This window comes from Mastomys coucha, unplaced genomic scaffold (genome assembly GCF_008632895.1).
Source record: "Mastomys coucha isolate ucsf_1 unplaced genomic scaffold, UCSF_Mcou_1 pScaffold23, whole genome shotgun sequence".
Classification (NCBI taxonomy): Eukaryota; Metazoa; Chordata; class Mammalia; order Rodentia; family Muridae; genus Mastomys; species Mastomys coucha.
Genome location: NW_022196906.1, coordinates 42617916 through 42633661, shown reverse-complemented (window position 1 = coordinate 42633661; position 15746 = coordinate 42617916). Strand labels below are relative to the sequence as shown.

Below are 15746 nucleotides of genomic sequence, written 5' to 3'. Positions count from 1 at the left end.
ACATTCTCTTTTCTTTCTTTTATACATTCAAACTGAAACCCTTCTTTGGGACTCTTCATTCCCCCCTGGGAAGAATCCTTCCAAGAACAAGAAGACTACTGGATTGTCTGGAGAAGACCCCTCTCTGAACTCAGGGCTTCTGTAGGTTTGCAGTTAGCTTTCACCACTGGACAGAGGGCTACATGCCATGCAAGGCCCTCCCACTGCCACTCCTCTCTTCTCCTAAGCTCCCTTCTCCAGGAATTTCATCACTTCCTGGAATAGCCTGCACATCTGAAGTCTATTTCACTGTTAGTACTTAGCAAACATCAGTCTCTAAGGGATGGGCCGAGCTGGAGGAAGATTGACAGCTCTAAGACTCTAAAATCCAACTTCACAGGGTGACTCCCTGCTTGTGGAAGAGGGGACAGGAGAGCATTGGGCTGCTGCACGGAGCTGAGACACGATGGAATCTGGCTTCACCTCCAAGGACACTTATCTAAGTCATTTTAATCCTCGGGATTACTTGGAAAAATATTACAGCTTTGGGTCCAGACACTGTGCAGAAAACGAGATCCTCAGACATCTGCTGAAAAATCTTTTTAAGATATTCTGCCTGGGTAAGTTTGTCTAAATATGAGTCCCATTGTGTCTTGAGGGATGACTGGACTTGTGTCTAGTCATCACTATTAGACAGTCTCTTGACAACAATTAATTGTTCAATGAGAATAAAAGTTAGTGTTGGCTTAGCTATTTTACAGTTTACAAAGTTATTTTATGTCCATTGTCTTTTGTATGGTTGTGAAAATGGAGGCCAGGGGGCCTGAGTGCTAACCTTGTAACTACAGTGACTTTTCTAGGTGGCTTGAAGGAGCCATTTCTCCTCACAGAACAGTTTAGAGAGTCTAAGAGAGCTGAGTGGGTGGGGATCACAGGACTCAAGAAAGAAAGATTGACAGCTCTAAGACTCCAAGACCCAACTTCACAGGATGATTCCCTGCTTCTGGAGGAGGGGCCAGGAGAGCATCGGACTGGTGCACAGAGCTGAGACACAGTGGAATCTGGCTCATCATTGAGGACAGCCTGGACTACATAGTGATTTTGCAGGGTAGCCTGGGCTATAGAGTGAGACCTTGTCAAAAAAAAAAAAATAGAGAAAGTAAGTAAGGAAGGAAGGAAGGAAGGAAGAAAGAAAGTTTAATTCTACTCTTGATTGAAAGGAATGTTTGTTTACTCATGAGGTAAAGATCTCCCCAAATATTAAGAACTGGGTGATTTGATCATTAATTAATCTCAGTGTTTTAAATTTTTTAATTTATGTTCCTGTGTAAGCGTATGTGTACATGTTCCATGCTGGTGCATACATGGGGCCAGAAGAGGGCATCAGGTGTTTGCTTTTATCACTTTCTTCACATATTCCTGGAGGCAGGATCCCCTCCTAAACCTGGGGCTCATGTGTTGGCTAGACTGGAAGCCATTAAGCCCCAGAAAGCCTCTCCTCTCTACTCCTCTCAGAGATGGGATCACAGGTATTTGTGAGATGCCTGACTTGTTACACAGGTTCTGGGATCTGAATGCTGGCTCTCATCGCTGGACCATCTCTCCAGTCCTTAAATTCAGTGGTTACACAACAACAATGATAACAACAACAACAACAAACATGGCACAATCCCAGTAAAGACAGTGTAACTTCATCTCTGCCTGTCCCCTTATGATGCCTGATTCCCTGCCCCTTTTCTGTACCAGGCGGATGGACTGATTGACCTTGGCTCTGGCCCCAACCCCCTCTTCTGTTCAAGGTGGTGTAAAGGGAGAACTCCTGATTGACATTGGCTCTGGCCCCACCATCTATCAGCTTCTCTCTGCCTGTGAGTCCTTCACGGAGATCATTGTCTCTGACTACACAGACCAGAACCTCTGGGAGCTGCAGAAGTGGCTGAAGAAGGATCCAGGAGCCTTTGACTGGTCCCCAGTGGTCACCTATGTGTGTGATCTTGAAGGCAACAGGTAGAGGGATGGGTATCTACCCTTCAACTTTCTGGAGGGACCTGGATGTTTCTATTAGCCAAAACTACCACTAAAATCCAGATAAAAAATGCAAACTAAACTCAAAGACGGAGACCAAAGAGAACTCCGGATGGAGGATGAGGGCTCAGGAGAATAGCTGGGCTCTCAGATGTACCACCTCAGTACTATTTTATTACCAGTCATCCAACACAAAGGTGGTAGCTCTGTGCGTGCCTAATGCTCACACTGCCAGAAATGGCAAAACATCGACAGGTGTATTTTTTAGCCAACAGAAATAACGTGAAGCAATTATGGGGAAAGAATTCATTACTTACCATCCATAAAGTTAGAGTCTTTAGGATCTGGGAGATGGTCAGTAGGTAAAGTTCTTGTCACAGAAGTTGCCCTTTCTCCAGTGTGTCTTCTTAGCATCTTTATTGAAAATCAGCTGAATGCAGGTCCATGGCTTAGTCCTTTACTGTCTATTCTGTTTCATTATTCTGTGTTTTCTGGGTTTTGTTGTTGTTGTTGTTGTTTTGTAGAATGACTGTGCTGGTTTGGTGATGCTAGCTTTTTTGTTGCTGTTGCTGTTGTTGCTATTGTTGTTGAAGTTAAGTAGTACATGATTTCTGATATTTTCTTGGTGCTATTTGGGCTTTGTGTGTATAGTTGCCTAAAAATTCTAGAATTGTTTTCTAGTTCTGTCATTAGTGTTTTAAGAGGAATGGTATTGGCTCCACCAATTGCTTTGCGTAGTATGGACATGTTCATGATCTTGGTTCTTTAGGTCAGTGAACAGATCTTTCCATTTTGTTGGTGTCTGCACTATTCTTCTCCATTGACATTTTCAGTGTAGAGATCATTGGCTTGTTTTAGCTAAATTAATTTTGAATTTATTTATTATGTTCATTAATATAGTAATAAAATAATATTAAATATTATATTTACCTATTTATAATAGCTATTGCAATAGGATTGACTTCTTGATTTCAGTTTCAAATAATTCTCTATTGGGGCATGATTAAAGGAACTAGCATCTATCCATCCATCCACCTATCTACCCGCCCATCCACCCATCCATCCATTTATCCATCTACCCACTCACCCATTTATTTTTCTGTCCATTCACCTATTCATCCACCTATCCATTCTTCCATGCATCCATCCACCCATTTATCTGTCCATCCACCCACCTATCCATCCATCCAACTATCCATCCACCCATTCATTCATTCATCTGTTCATTCATCCATCCATCTATCCATCCATCCATTTATCTGTCTGTCCATACACCCATCCATCCTCCTACCCACCCATCCATTCATCCATCAATAAATTTATTCACCTGTCCACCCACCCATCTATCCATCCACCCACCCACCTGTCCACCCACCTGTTCATCCATTCATCCACCCACCTACCTACCTACTCACCCACTCACCCATCCAACCAAATTAGGTTGAACAACTGTGATGCATCCCATAATACTAGCTCTTAGGCCAGAGCAGAGAATGAGATAGGAGAAGTCCTTCTGTCCTTTAGCTCCTATCAGAAGTCAGACAAATGTCTGATCATTTAGGGCCTTTGAGGCCACATTTAAGATTATGGCATTTAGTAACAAGTTGAGAGGCTGTTTTCATATGTCAATTTAACTTAGAAACCTCTTACACACCTAGCATAAGTGAGGATACATTCTCAAAAATGAAGGTGAATCTTACCACTCTGTTTTTAATATGAAGTACATGACTCCCAGGACAGAACTGGTATAACTTGCTACGAGCATTTGGACACTATCACAATGTATTAAGCAAATAAGGACTTGACCAGGATTGATAGAATTTAAGAGAAAATGTATTAAACAGAAATTCTCTGCCACTATGAGATGACATATCTTTCTGAAGTCCAGAGCACATGTCCTGAAAGCCCTGGGAGCCGCATTCCCACTTTGCCTAGACATCACAGCCTACATCTCATTCAAAGACGGACTCTCTTCAGTCTAGGAAGATACTAAAAGAATTGCTTATCCCCAATAGAATCATCAGTTCAGAACAATTGCCTCTTAAGATGCACTCCCATCCCCATCACTTGGCCTGGATGAGGAACTGTACTTTTGGCAGGAAGTGCCTGCATCCCTTCCTTATCCTTGCACCAGATCCAGCAGCTTCAACTATTTTGAGAGCGATAGTGATCCCATTCAGCTTATGTCTCTCTCACATCTCCAAGTACCTCTATCAACCGCAGTCTATTTCCCCTGAGATTATTTCTTCTTTATCTGGAGATATTTCTTGTGCTGATGGCTTCCAAGGATAATACGAGCTAGCTGCTTTCTTCTACTGCTTTGGGAGTACAACTCGGACATTTAAAAAATCATTCATTTCATAATTATTTGAAAGTTTTAAACATTCAGTTACCAAACCCTCACTGTAAACCATGAGATATTAATATCATTAATGCCCCAGGTCTTTCATGAGCAAGGAAAATGAATTCTTTTCTTAAGGAATTATATAAATAGGAGTTGGCGTGATATTAGGAGCTTTTAGGGGACTTGCTGCTGTTGCAGGGGGCCTGAATTCAGTTCCAAGCACCCACATTTGGGTAGCTGATAGTGTAACTCCAGTTTTAGAGGATCCCTCTTCTGGATTCTAAGGATATCCACAGACACACACACATACACATACAGAAAAAAGAAAAGAAAATTTAGAAAAGAAATCATGGAAATTATGTGAGCTAGCTTTTAGCCCCTTGGAACACATTGCTTAGCTTTGGGATCTCCAGATTAGCAGCTTCAATGTATCCTTGTAGCAGCATGTTTGAAATGCAAGTTCTGGGGCTGGAGAGATGGCCCAGTGCCCAAGAACACTGGCTGCTCTTTCAGAGGACCTAGTTTCAATTCCCAACATCTGCATGGTGTTAATTACTGTCAGTTATCCTCCAGTTCCAGAGGACCTGACACCCTCTTCTGGCCTCCAAAGGCACTAGGCACACATGTTGATGCTCAAACATATATTCAAGCAAAACACCTATAGATTTTTTGTTTATTTGTTTTGTTTTGTTTTAAGAAGGAGAAATACAGACTTTTAGGCCTCACTGACTGTCCACAGAGCTTGGGTTTCTACTTCCATGAGATCTGCTGAGGTGACCGTGTGGATAGGTGGAGAGCTACATCTAGAGTCAAGATTCTTACAGACCCAGGGGAGGGGAAGTAAGTCATGGGTGTGCTGTCCAAGCTCTTTTCTCCACCTTCCATACAGCCAATGGTGGGTTGGGGAGGACAGAGACTTCCAGGCGCCCCTTTAGAAAGCAACTGGCCTCACTGAGCCTCCGAGGAAAGAGCTGAAACACTGAAGAAGTGGCTGTTCGCTGAAGCCAGAGCTCTCCCCACTGAGGTTGGTAAGGGTTAGGCATGGTGGTATACTTTGGTTATCCCAGCACTCAAGAGGCAGACAGCAGGATTATCAAGTTCAAGGCCAGCCTAGAGCCACAGAATGAAGTTGAGCCTAGCCAAGGCTGCAAAGCATGTGTTTATTTCATTACTTTATTAACCTAGCTGTCCGGTGCTTTTAATTATAAGTTCATTACAATCAATTTTTTATATTTAAAAAAAAAGCAAAAAAAGGGGGGGCAAAGCTGTCACAAAACAAAATAAAACAGATACCATACTAACAACAGAGTTGGTATATTGTCCAAAATTATACACAGCTGTGACAAGTTTGTTCTTCACTCCAGTGTTCTGTGTTTGTTGCAAGTGTTTCTGGATTTTCAAACCCACAAAAAGCTTACTGATACTCCTTCTCATCAGGATCTTGATGGTCATGGCGACTGTCCGCATGGTCACGGTTACTGTCCGCATGGTTGCGGTGACTGTCTGCATGGTCACGGTGACTATCCACATGGTCATGGTGACTGTCCGCATGGCCACGGTGACTATCCACATGGTCACGGTAACCGTCCGCATGGTTGTGGTGACTGTCCGCATGGTCACGGTAACCGTCCGCATGGTTGTGGTGACTGTCCGCATGGTCACGGTGACTGTCCACATGGTCAAGGTGACTGTCCGCATGGTCACGGTGACTGTCCGCATGGTCACGGTGACTGTCCGCATGGTCACGGTGACCGTCCGCATGGTCACGGTGACTGTCCGCATGGTCACGGTGACCGTCCGCATGGTTGTGGTGACTGTCCGCATGGTCACGGTTACTGTCCGCATGGTTGCGGTGACTGTCTGCATGGTCACGGTGACTATCCACATGGTCATGGTGACTGTCCGCATGGCCACGGTGACTATCCACATGGTCACGGTAACCGTCCGCATGGTTGTGGTGACTGTCCGCATGGTCACGGTGACTGTCCACATGGTCAAGGTGACTGTCCGCATGGTCAAGGTGACTGTCCGCATGGTCAAGGTGACTGTCCGCATGGTCACGGTGACTGTCTGCATGGTTGCGGTGACTATCTGCTGACTGATTCTTTTATGGAGATGTCTCTCTTTCTCAGATAGGCACTCTCCCATCTCTCAGGTATATTAGCTTTCTGCAAATACTGATTGGATTGGTTAAGAAACCTTCAATTAGCCATTTCCACTCAATTATAAACATCTCTGTTTGTAAGTCTCAAAGGACCTGAAAAGTCAGTGTACCCAGAGTAAAGTGATGACCCTCCTGATCTCCTCCATAGCTAGTATCCCTGGCTCCCCGAATGACATCACTAGACAATTAGTTGCATGACCCCGAAGCCTGGAGGTCAATCTTGTCATGGCCTTCTCAGTTATGGACCACGTCTAACCAGTTCCAGCTTCTGTCCTCCTTTTCTTCTTGTGTGGTCCCTTTTGTCAGTGTTATTCTTGAAATATGTACCTACCTCTTTATCCAAGCTACCACTCCTAAGGAAGTAGACTCCCATCCCCACTCATCCCCACGACTGTCCTTTCACTCACTCCTCTACATCTCAAGACATACTTCTGATCAGGACCCTCCTCCCTGTTTTGAAGCAAAGTCTTCCTTGGTGGCCTACAACTTGTGCTCTTGTTTCTGCTTCTGGGATATTTTGATTACTGGCATGTGTCATCACATCTGGTCATGACATACCTTTGAGTGTCACCCTTTTGATGTCCTAGGAGAGAAAGCAAAAATCCCAGTTTTGGAGACTTGTCTCAGGGTGTAGCCCTGATCACTTAGAACTTGCTTTGTAGATCAGGCTGGCCTTAAACTCACAGAGATTTGCCTGCCTCTGCCTCCGGATCCTGCTGAGATCAAAGGTGTACACCACCACACCTGGCCCAGAAAGTAAAAATGTAAGCATAATTTACAAAGCTTTCTGTTGTCAGGCACCTAGTGTTTCGTTGCCTGACAGTCCAGGCCCACCTGCACACGCTGCCCCTTATGTCTTGCACTGGGTGGCCTTTGTACACGCTGTCTTCTCAGCCTGAACCATCTTTCTCCCCTTGCTCCTCTCTCTGCCTCAGACAATGATGGCATATGTCTTCTCCACATCTCTGCTCACATGGCTCTGTTTCTTTCCAATAGATCAAGCCGGGATCCCAACATCCCATGCTCTGTTCCTCCTTGAATTTATCTGTTGATTTCTATTTTGACGAGTAATCCTTAGGTTAACTATTTTCTTTCGTTCCCTCTGTAACCTCCAGGGAGACAGGAGCTCTTTGTCTTTTGCTCATCCTCGAGTCCCCAGTACCTTTGAGTCCCCCAGTACCCATCCAGCACATAACAGAGGTTTAGATGTAAGTGTGAAATAACTGAATGGATCTATCCTGTCTTTATGACTCCACGGTTTTCCACCTGATTCAAGTGTGGGCTGTGCAGAAGGATGATGGGCAATCCTTCCTGCCTCTTATCAAGTTGGTTTGCCTTCTCTTTGTTATTTAGAGATAGGGTCTCCTGTATCTCAGCTGGCCCCAAGCTCCTTATGAACTTAAGAATGACCTTGAACTCCTGATCCTCCTGCCTTCAACTCCCAAATGCTGGGATTTAGGGCATGTGCCACTACACCAGGCTTCTTTAGCCTTTCTTTCCTTGAGATGTTTTGATGGCTTTGTCACTGGAGGGTTTGTTGGAGTCTCTAGGGGTGGGACTTAGGCAGGGAATCATAATGGAAAAGTCCCTTATGGACATTCTGACTTAACAACATCTGCCTTGCCTCTCAGGGTAGGCAGAATCTCAAGATGACTACTGGGTATGGGAAGACATCCTCACAAAGGGCTCGTTCAGGAGTCCTTACCTATTCTTTCCTTCTCTTCCATCTTTGTGTACATAGCATATTTACAGAGGAAATGGCAGTCTCTATTTGAAAGGATCGATCTTAACACGGAGAGCAATGGCCACGCTGCAGTTAGCTTTCTGTAAACCAAGCGCCATGCTGTTCTGGTGTGTGTTTATCACCTAACTGTGAGTCTGAGTGGTAATTTCCCAAGTCTCCAGGCGAGTCCATTTCCCTGTGGGTGTGATCCGCAGTCCTCGAGGAGCCCTGAGGGGTAATCTTTACACAGCTGTCTTGGCAACTGAATTCACCAGTGTTTGCTATGAGGCCAAGGACAAGCAGGTACCTAGGCAGTGGGAGCGCCTAAGAAACTCCCCTCCTCAGATTGGCACATTTCCTGTGAGCTTTTGAGATTTCACAGTGGGTTTCACCATGTGGGAACAATTTTCGTCATCATCTGACTGGCAGATGCTAGTTCTGTGGTAATTTGCGTCTTTAAAATAGCTTAATACACAATAAAGCACAAAGGTCCACTCTGCTTCTGACGTAATCAGTTAAATACACATTCTCACGATGTCCCCGACCTACAGTAACATTTTAAAACATCCAAAAAAAAAAAAAAAACCTCACAAACAAACAACAACAACAATCAAAACCAAACAAAACCCCCAAAACTGCCGTGCTGTATTTCCTTAGCCTATTCTATACGCTTGTTATGTCTATGCGCAGACAGGTAATTTCATTTTTTTCTGATCTACTTTCTTTAACTATTTAAATCTGTTTCTCATAGCTGTCTATTGTTTAATTATCAGCTTTCCTTCTTAGTAGGTTCTGACAAGTTATCTGTGTTTACAGGATTAGGTGGCAGCCTTGGAACAAGTCTCCCTACCTTTAAGATAACAGTTGCTCTATGCCGCCCAGTACTGTGAGGAGTTCCCAGTGTAGGAGATTTCACCCTAGGAGACTTTTAAATGAGGACAAACCAAGACAAATTAAGCCAAAGTGGTTGTCATAGGACTGTCTTCATTCCTGATAAGGAGCAGGTAGACCCAACCAAGGGGAATTTTAAAATGTATTTTTATTATTTTAAATTATGTATACATGTCTGTATGTGGGTATGTGCCGATGGGTGCAGGGACCCATGAAGTCCAGAGATGTCAGATTCTCCTGAGCTGGGGTGTCAGGAGGTTGTGAGCTGTCCAGTGTGGCCACTGAGACCTGAATTCAGTTTATAAACTGATGACATCACTGCTCCATGGTATGGCTAAGAAGAAGGCTTTTATTGTAGATATGAGCGAGAGAACAGCCAGAGGCATCTAGAAGAACCCAAAGCAGAGAGAGAGAAAGAAGTGCACTGGGTATGGCCAGCATACTGGACAAGACAAGGGCTCTTTGCAAGATAGGGGAGAGTAGCAGAGGATAGAAAATAGAGAAAACATGGTAAAAGAAGCAGGGACAGAACACACACACACACACACACACACACACACACACAGAGAGATGGACAGACAGAGACAGGCAAAGACAGGCAGATAGACACACAAATAGACATGCACACACAGAGACATACACAGAGAGACGAATAGACAGAGACAGACAGACAGACACACAAATAGACATACACACAGAGAGACAGACAGACAGAGGCAGACAGACAGGCACACAAATAGACATACACACACAGACACACACAGAGACAGACAGACAGAAGCAGGCAGACAGACACACGAATAGACATACACACACATAGATACACACAGAGAGACAGACAGACAGAGGCAGACAGAAAGAAAACATAGTGAGAATAGCAGGGTTATAAGGAGATTGAGTACCTGGGGGACAGAAGCCAGGCCTGTGAGCTAGAGGGAGTGTGGGGTAGGGGAGGAGGTGAGAAGGGCTAGGATGGCAGCAAGGACATTGAAATGTGTAGCAGGTGCTTGGGATACTGAAGGAGCCTGGAAGCCAGTCTGAGCTTTGATATGCTGATAGGCACCACAAGTAGCCATTTGTCCCATCTGCCAGAGGTAAGGGAAATGACTCCTTCTGGTAGATGGGAATCAGTTTCACAAGTTTCTAAGGAATGCTGGCTGGCTATTATCTAACTGTCAGAAATCCTCCAATAGTCCAGGTGCAGCTCATTGGACTGCCTTTTGGAAGTCTGGGGAAATGGAGTTTCCTCTGGCCCTGACACTCAGATCCTCTGCAAGAGCAGGATGTACTCTCAACCTCTGAGCCATTGCTCCAGCCTCCACTTTTTATTCCCTATGTAGACACCAGTGTTTGTTGTAGAAATTCCCTGTAACAACTTGCTAAGCCTCTGCCCTTTCTGTGTATTTCTCACTCTCTCCTCCCCTCCACTTCTCTCTTTCTCCTCCTCCTTCTTCTCCACAATATCGCTACATAACCCAAGCCAGCCTGGACGCACATATTACCCATACTGCTCTTGAACTCACAATCACTCTTGCTTCCCTTCAGCCTTGTAAGAGCTAGGACTGAAGGTGTATGTCACCCTTCCTGGTTGCCCCCTTTAGAGAAGGTGGCTTATTAAACTTGAACCATACCATCAGTAGATACATTTAAAGCAGGACCCAGTGGTTTCTAGTGTATCCACAAAGTTGTGTAATCTCACCTCAAGTAATTTTAGAATATTTTTGTTATTCCCCCAAAAACCCCTGTGCCACTTGGTACTTGGTGTAATTTCTCACCCCTCGTCCCCTGTCAAATCCCTTAGCTTCTGGCAAGCTCTGCCCTGCTTTCAACCTCTTCAGCCTTCCAGGATGTTGTGTGTAAGTGAGCCTGTGTAGCACATAGCCTTTGGTTTCAGGCTTCTATTAATATAATGTCTCCTGGGTCCACCCATGTTATAGTATACACCAAAATCCACTGCTGGCCATTAGTATTCTCAAGTGTGTGTCTCCCACAGAGGAGTTACCGGTATATAGGCTGATGGGTATTTGGACTGTCTTGGGTCATTCAAGAACACACATCTACAAGTTTTTATGTGGGTGTATGTTTCTCTGAGGTATACATCTATGAATGGCATTCGGGGCCATGCAGAAAACTTAAGTTTAACTTTTCCCAGAAATGTTTAGACAATTTTCCAAAGGAGCTAGACTATTTTAAGTTCTTACCAGCAGTGCATGCAGGTTCCTCGTCAATGCTTGTTATCTGTGTTTTTCCTGCTAGCTCTCTCAGTGGATGTGAAGTATGACATTGTGGTTTGGTCATGTTTCTCCGATGGCTCCTGTTACTATCCTTTCCTATGTTCTTAATCAAACCACTCCTATGAAAAGTTATGGTAAACTCCAAGGACACTGGCAACGAACTGGATACCCCAGGCTTAAAATTTTTAATCAAACACTCAGGCTAGCTGTCCATGGAGCACTTCTCCCACCTCAAGTCACTCTGCCCAAAGGCAGATTTACATCTTCCTCAAAGCATGGGCTTTTCCTCAGGAGCACAAGTTGTCCCAACTTAAGCTCTTCTTTCTTGGCTGAGGTTGGAGCACCCTCTTCTGTCCATCAAGCTTTGCCCTCAGGTGGCCATCTCCACTCTGGGGTCTGCATCAGACAACAAGCTGTGTTCCCCAGTGTACAGCTGCACATGCACCAGGTGCTTTGCCAAGCATTTTCGTCTAAAGGTTCTGCAGCAGTAAGCAGGGCTTCCAGTGGAGCTCAGAGCTCGGTATATCACACAATCACTCCTTCCTCCTTTCCTTTCTGACTTTCTGCTAGTTTCCCTTTTCTAGATCCCCTCTTCCGTTTCTCCACTGGGCTCTATGTGTTTATTTACTTGGTCCCTTCTTTTCTCCCCTAACAGACACAAAACAAATCCTGCGTGCCAGTTGGCCTTTCCTTTCCATAGCTAATACCTGAGACGGTTGATATACAACAAGGAAGACTTAGTTTAGCTCACAGTTTCATGTTGCTTATAGGTCTTTGGTGGAACATCATGGTAGGAATGACTGATGGAGAAAAGTCACTCGCTCTCTCAAGAGAGGGAGAGAAGACACCCAGGCTCTATAAATTGCCTTTGAGAGCATGCGCTCTACCTTCTAATGGCTCTACCACCTCTCAACAGAACCGAGCTGGTGACCAAGCCTTTAACACAACAAAGCCTTAGAGGAACATTGCAGATGTTAACTTTAGGACCATACATGACCTCATCTCCAGCTTTCTCTTCTCCATTGACCAGGAGAATGACCTGTTAGGAAATAGATGGCTATCTGCAGTCAGGAGAAAGGAAGTGATTCTAGACCCTGTCCTGTGCTGCCTGTGTCCTGGACTACTCACTGCCCGACCCTAACTGCCCTTGGAGATTGGAGTGAGGTGGATCAGCATCAGTGACACAGTCTGCACCACAGCAAGCCCTTCTGAACGCTGCTGCAAGCTCCTTTAATACCCTCCACCCAGGCCCCACTGGTCCCAAGAAAGCATCTCTTCTAAACAGCAGTTCCCGATTGGCTGGCATTGTCTGCATCCCCAATCCTTGGTCTCTCAGGCAGTCCTCAATTAGGTCCTCCTACAGCCATAGTGATAAGATCATCAATAGGGCTTCTTTCTTTCTTTCTTTCTTTCTTTCTTTCTTTCTTTCTTTCTTTCTTTCTTTCTTTCTCTCTCTCTCTCTCTCTCTCTCTCTCTCTCTCTCTCTCTCTCTCTCTTTCTTTCTTTCTTTCTTTCTTTCTTTTTTTGAGCCAGAATCTCACATAGGCTCTTATAGCCCAGAGTGCACTGGTATTCATTAGGTAGACAGCTTCTGATCCTCCTGTCTCTGCCTCTACCTCATGAGTGTGTGCTAGACTTGTAGACAGATAGTACCACATCCAATTTCTATGATGCGGGGGATGGAACCCAGGACGTAGTACATGTTAGGCAGGCACTCTTGTCAACTGAGCCAAATTCCCAGGCCCCATGATCAACAGCTTCTAAACCTGTTTCTGCTGGATCCCATCCCATCATTCATAGATAGCTTCTGTAACAACAAATCATTCAGCACTTACTCCTCATTATTATTTACTGTGTGAGGGTCAAGAGCTACCACCTTGCAGTTTGACAGAGGTCAAGGACAGTACTAATACTTTAAAAAATATAAAAATAAAAGATCATTCCATGGAGAGCAGTTCATTTTAGAAGCAGATAGGACTGTTGTGACTATCCACGCCATTATTTGCTTTATAAAGAGATTAGACCCAGCTTTGGATCATACGGTAAAATGCAGACACCAGATTGGGACGAACTTAAAGTCCACAGTGTGTACCACACTGACATACTCAGACCTGACCAAAGAGATCTGGGATCCCCCATATCTAGAGCAGCAAGTGACTTTAGTTTGAATCTGTTTTTCAGAACCAAGGGACCTGAAAAGGAGGAGAAGTTGAGGCGGGCAATCAAGCAGGTGCTGAAGTGTGATGTGACCCAGAGCCAGCCTCTGGGTGGGGTCTCTCTGCCTCCTGCTGACTGCCTGCTCAGCACACTGTGCCTGGATGCTGCGTGCCCTGACCTCCAAGCCTATCGCACTGCCCTCAGGAACCTGGGGAGCCTGCTCAAGCCAGGGGGCTTCCTGGTGATGGTGGATGCCCTTAAGAGCAGCTACTACATGATTGGGGAGCAGAAGTTTTCCAGCCTTTCCCTGGGGTGGGAGACTGTTCGAGATGCCGTGGAAGAGGCTGGCTACACCATTGAGCAGTTTGAGGTGATTTCTCAAAATTACTCTTCTACCACATCCAATAATGAAGGACTCTTCTCCCTAGTGGGGCGAAAGCCAGGCAGATCTGAATGACATTCTATGATCCCAATTAAAGGCTTGCTGGTTCATTTCAGGCTGTGTCTCTGAATGCAGTGCTCACTGTGTGGTGTAGAAACTGAATGGGGAGGGCAGGGGTGTGGTTAAGGGTTGGGTGGGCAATCAAGGATGAGCTCATGGACCATTCCTCTGTGTTCTGTACACATATTACGGCTATGGAACCCTCAGGGGAGTAACTGAGAAATCTGGTCTCCTCTACCTGTACTCACAAGAGAATGTTTCACTACCACAAATATGCAGTTACTGCCACACCTGTGCATCACACATGAATCAAGCTCACACCTGCCTGTGGAGACATCAGTTATTCATGATTAACCTCCCAGGGAGCTGCTACATCCTTCTCTTGTGTTCTTCTTGGAGAGATTGGCACACCCAAGCCTCCAATGCTGATGAATCTACTCTGGGCTCAGCCAGGATCTTAATGAGCCACCTACCCCCTCACCAGCACCAGTCTAACTTCAAGGATTAGAGGAGAGCTGATTGGTTTTTCTTCCTATTCATCCTAGTGGTCTGTTGTTTTTGTTTGTTTGTTTGCTTGTTTGTTTTCTAAATCCCATCTCATTTTCAAATTCTATCACTCCGTAGACGTCTCTCCTTAGGAAGCCATCTAACCAACTCGTGCCTCAGTTTCCTCATTCACAAAATGAGACTGGAATAGAACTGCTGGTTAAGATGATGGAAGTGAATTACAAGCCAGAAAGAATCCAGAGGAATGCTTAATACTCACCAGACATCCGGTAAATGGTGATGGTTAGATCTTCATTATTATCACAATCATCATAATCCCAATTTTGCTATCAGTTGCCAAAGCAGCTGAGAAGAGATGTTTCCATCTCCATATAGGAGAGGAGCCCTTCACTGGGTTCTCCACTGGTGTGCTTGTCAAGAGCATCCATGAGAAAACAGTTCCCACACCACGTGCCACCAGGTCCTTCCTGATTCAGGAGCTCCTGTGCCAGGTCCTGGGCATGTAACTGAAGCCCCCATGTCAGCTGGCTCCAGAGCTCTATCTTTGCAGACAGTGACATGACAGGTGCTCCCAGATGCTGCCAAAGACAGCACTCTCTGTTGCCCCCACCCAGAGGCCACCTGCTCAGCATCCCTGCTCCGTATTACCAGCTTGTCACTTCTGGAGAGGGTCATGTGGAGAAAGCTACTACCCTGCCTATGTGTCAGAGCCATGCTGGCTTTCTGCCCAAGCAGCAGAGTAGTTTTTCTGTCTAGACCACGGTTGGCCAAGAGCAAATGCTTTCTGGCATCATAGATCATACAATCTTTTCTTATTTGTTTGTTTGTTGAGAGAGGGTCTCATTGTCCTTGAACTCAGAGACCCATCTTCCTCTGCCTCCCAAGTTCTGGCATTAAAGCCTTGATCAAGGCTGCTCAATCCACAGTTGGAGCAGAATCAGCTACAGATGACAGTTAAATGAAAAATCGAACTTTACCCGCTGAAATATCTGGGTAGGGAGATTTGGATCAAGGCTTGTGGTTTGTAGACTTTGGTGGGCCTAGAAACAGCCTTACCTGCAGCTCAAGTTTAATGAAGTTTCTTATGAACATGTTGGTTTAGCTTGTGATACTCGGTCAAAACTGTAAGGGAGCTCAAACCCTATACGAGGGTCAGGCCAGGGGATTGTCCATACCCTTTCTTTCTCTTATTGCTGTTTCTCTCTATCTAAACCCCTCAGCTTGAAAGCATCCCATAAATACAAACAGAAAATGGGAGAACAAGCGGGGGCAGGGGAGTG

General features: G+C 45.1%; 1 protein-coding gene across 1 annotated transcript; it reads left to right on the top strand.

The window, feature by feature from the left end:
• Positions 1-280: 280 nt before the first annotated feature.
• Positions 281-14014, top strand: Nnmt (nicotinamide N-methyltransferase). The gene is made up of 3 exons (XM_031344053.1): positions 281-599; positions 1779-1986; positions 13542-14014. The coding sequence occupies exons 1-3, from the start codon at positions 446-448 to the stop codon at positions 13972-13974; spliced, it is 795 nt and encodes a 264-aa protein (XP_031199913.1). The 5' UTR covers positions 281-445; the 3' UTR covers positions 13975-14014.
• The last annotated feature ends 1732 nt before the right edge of the window (positions 14015-15746 follow it).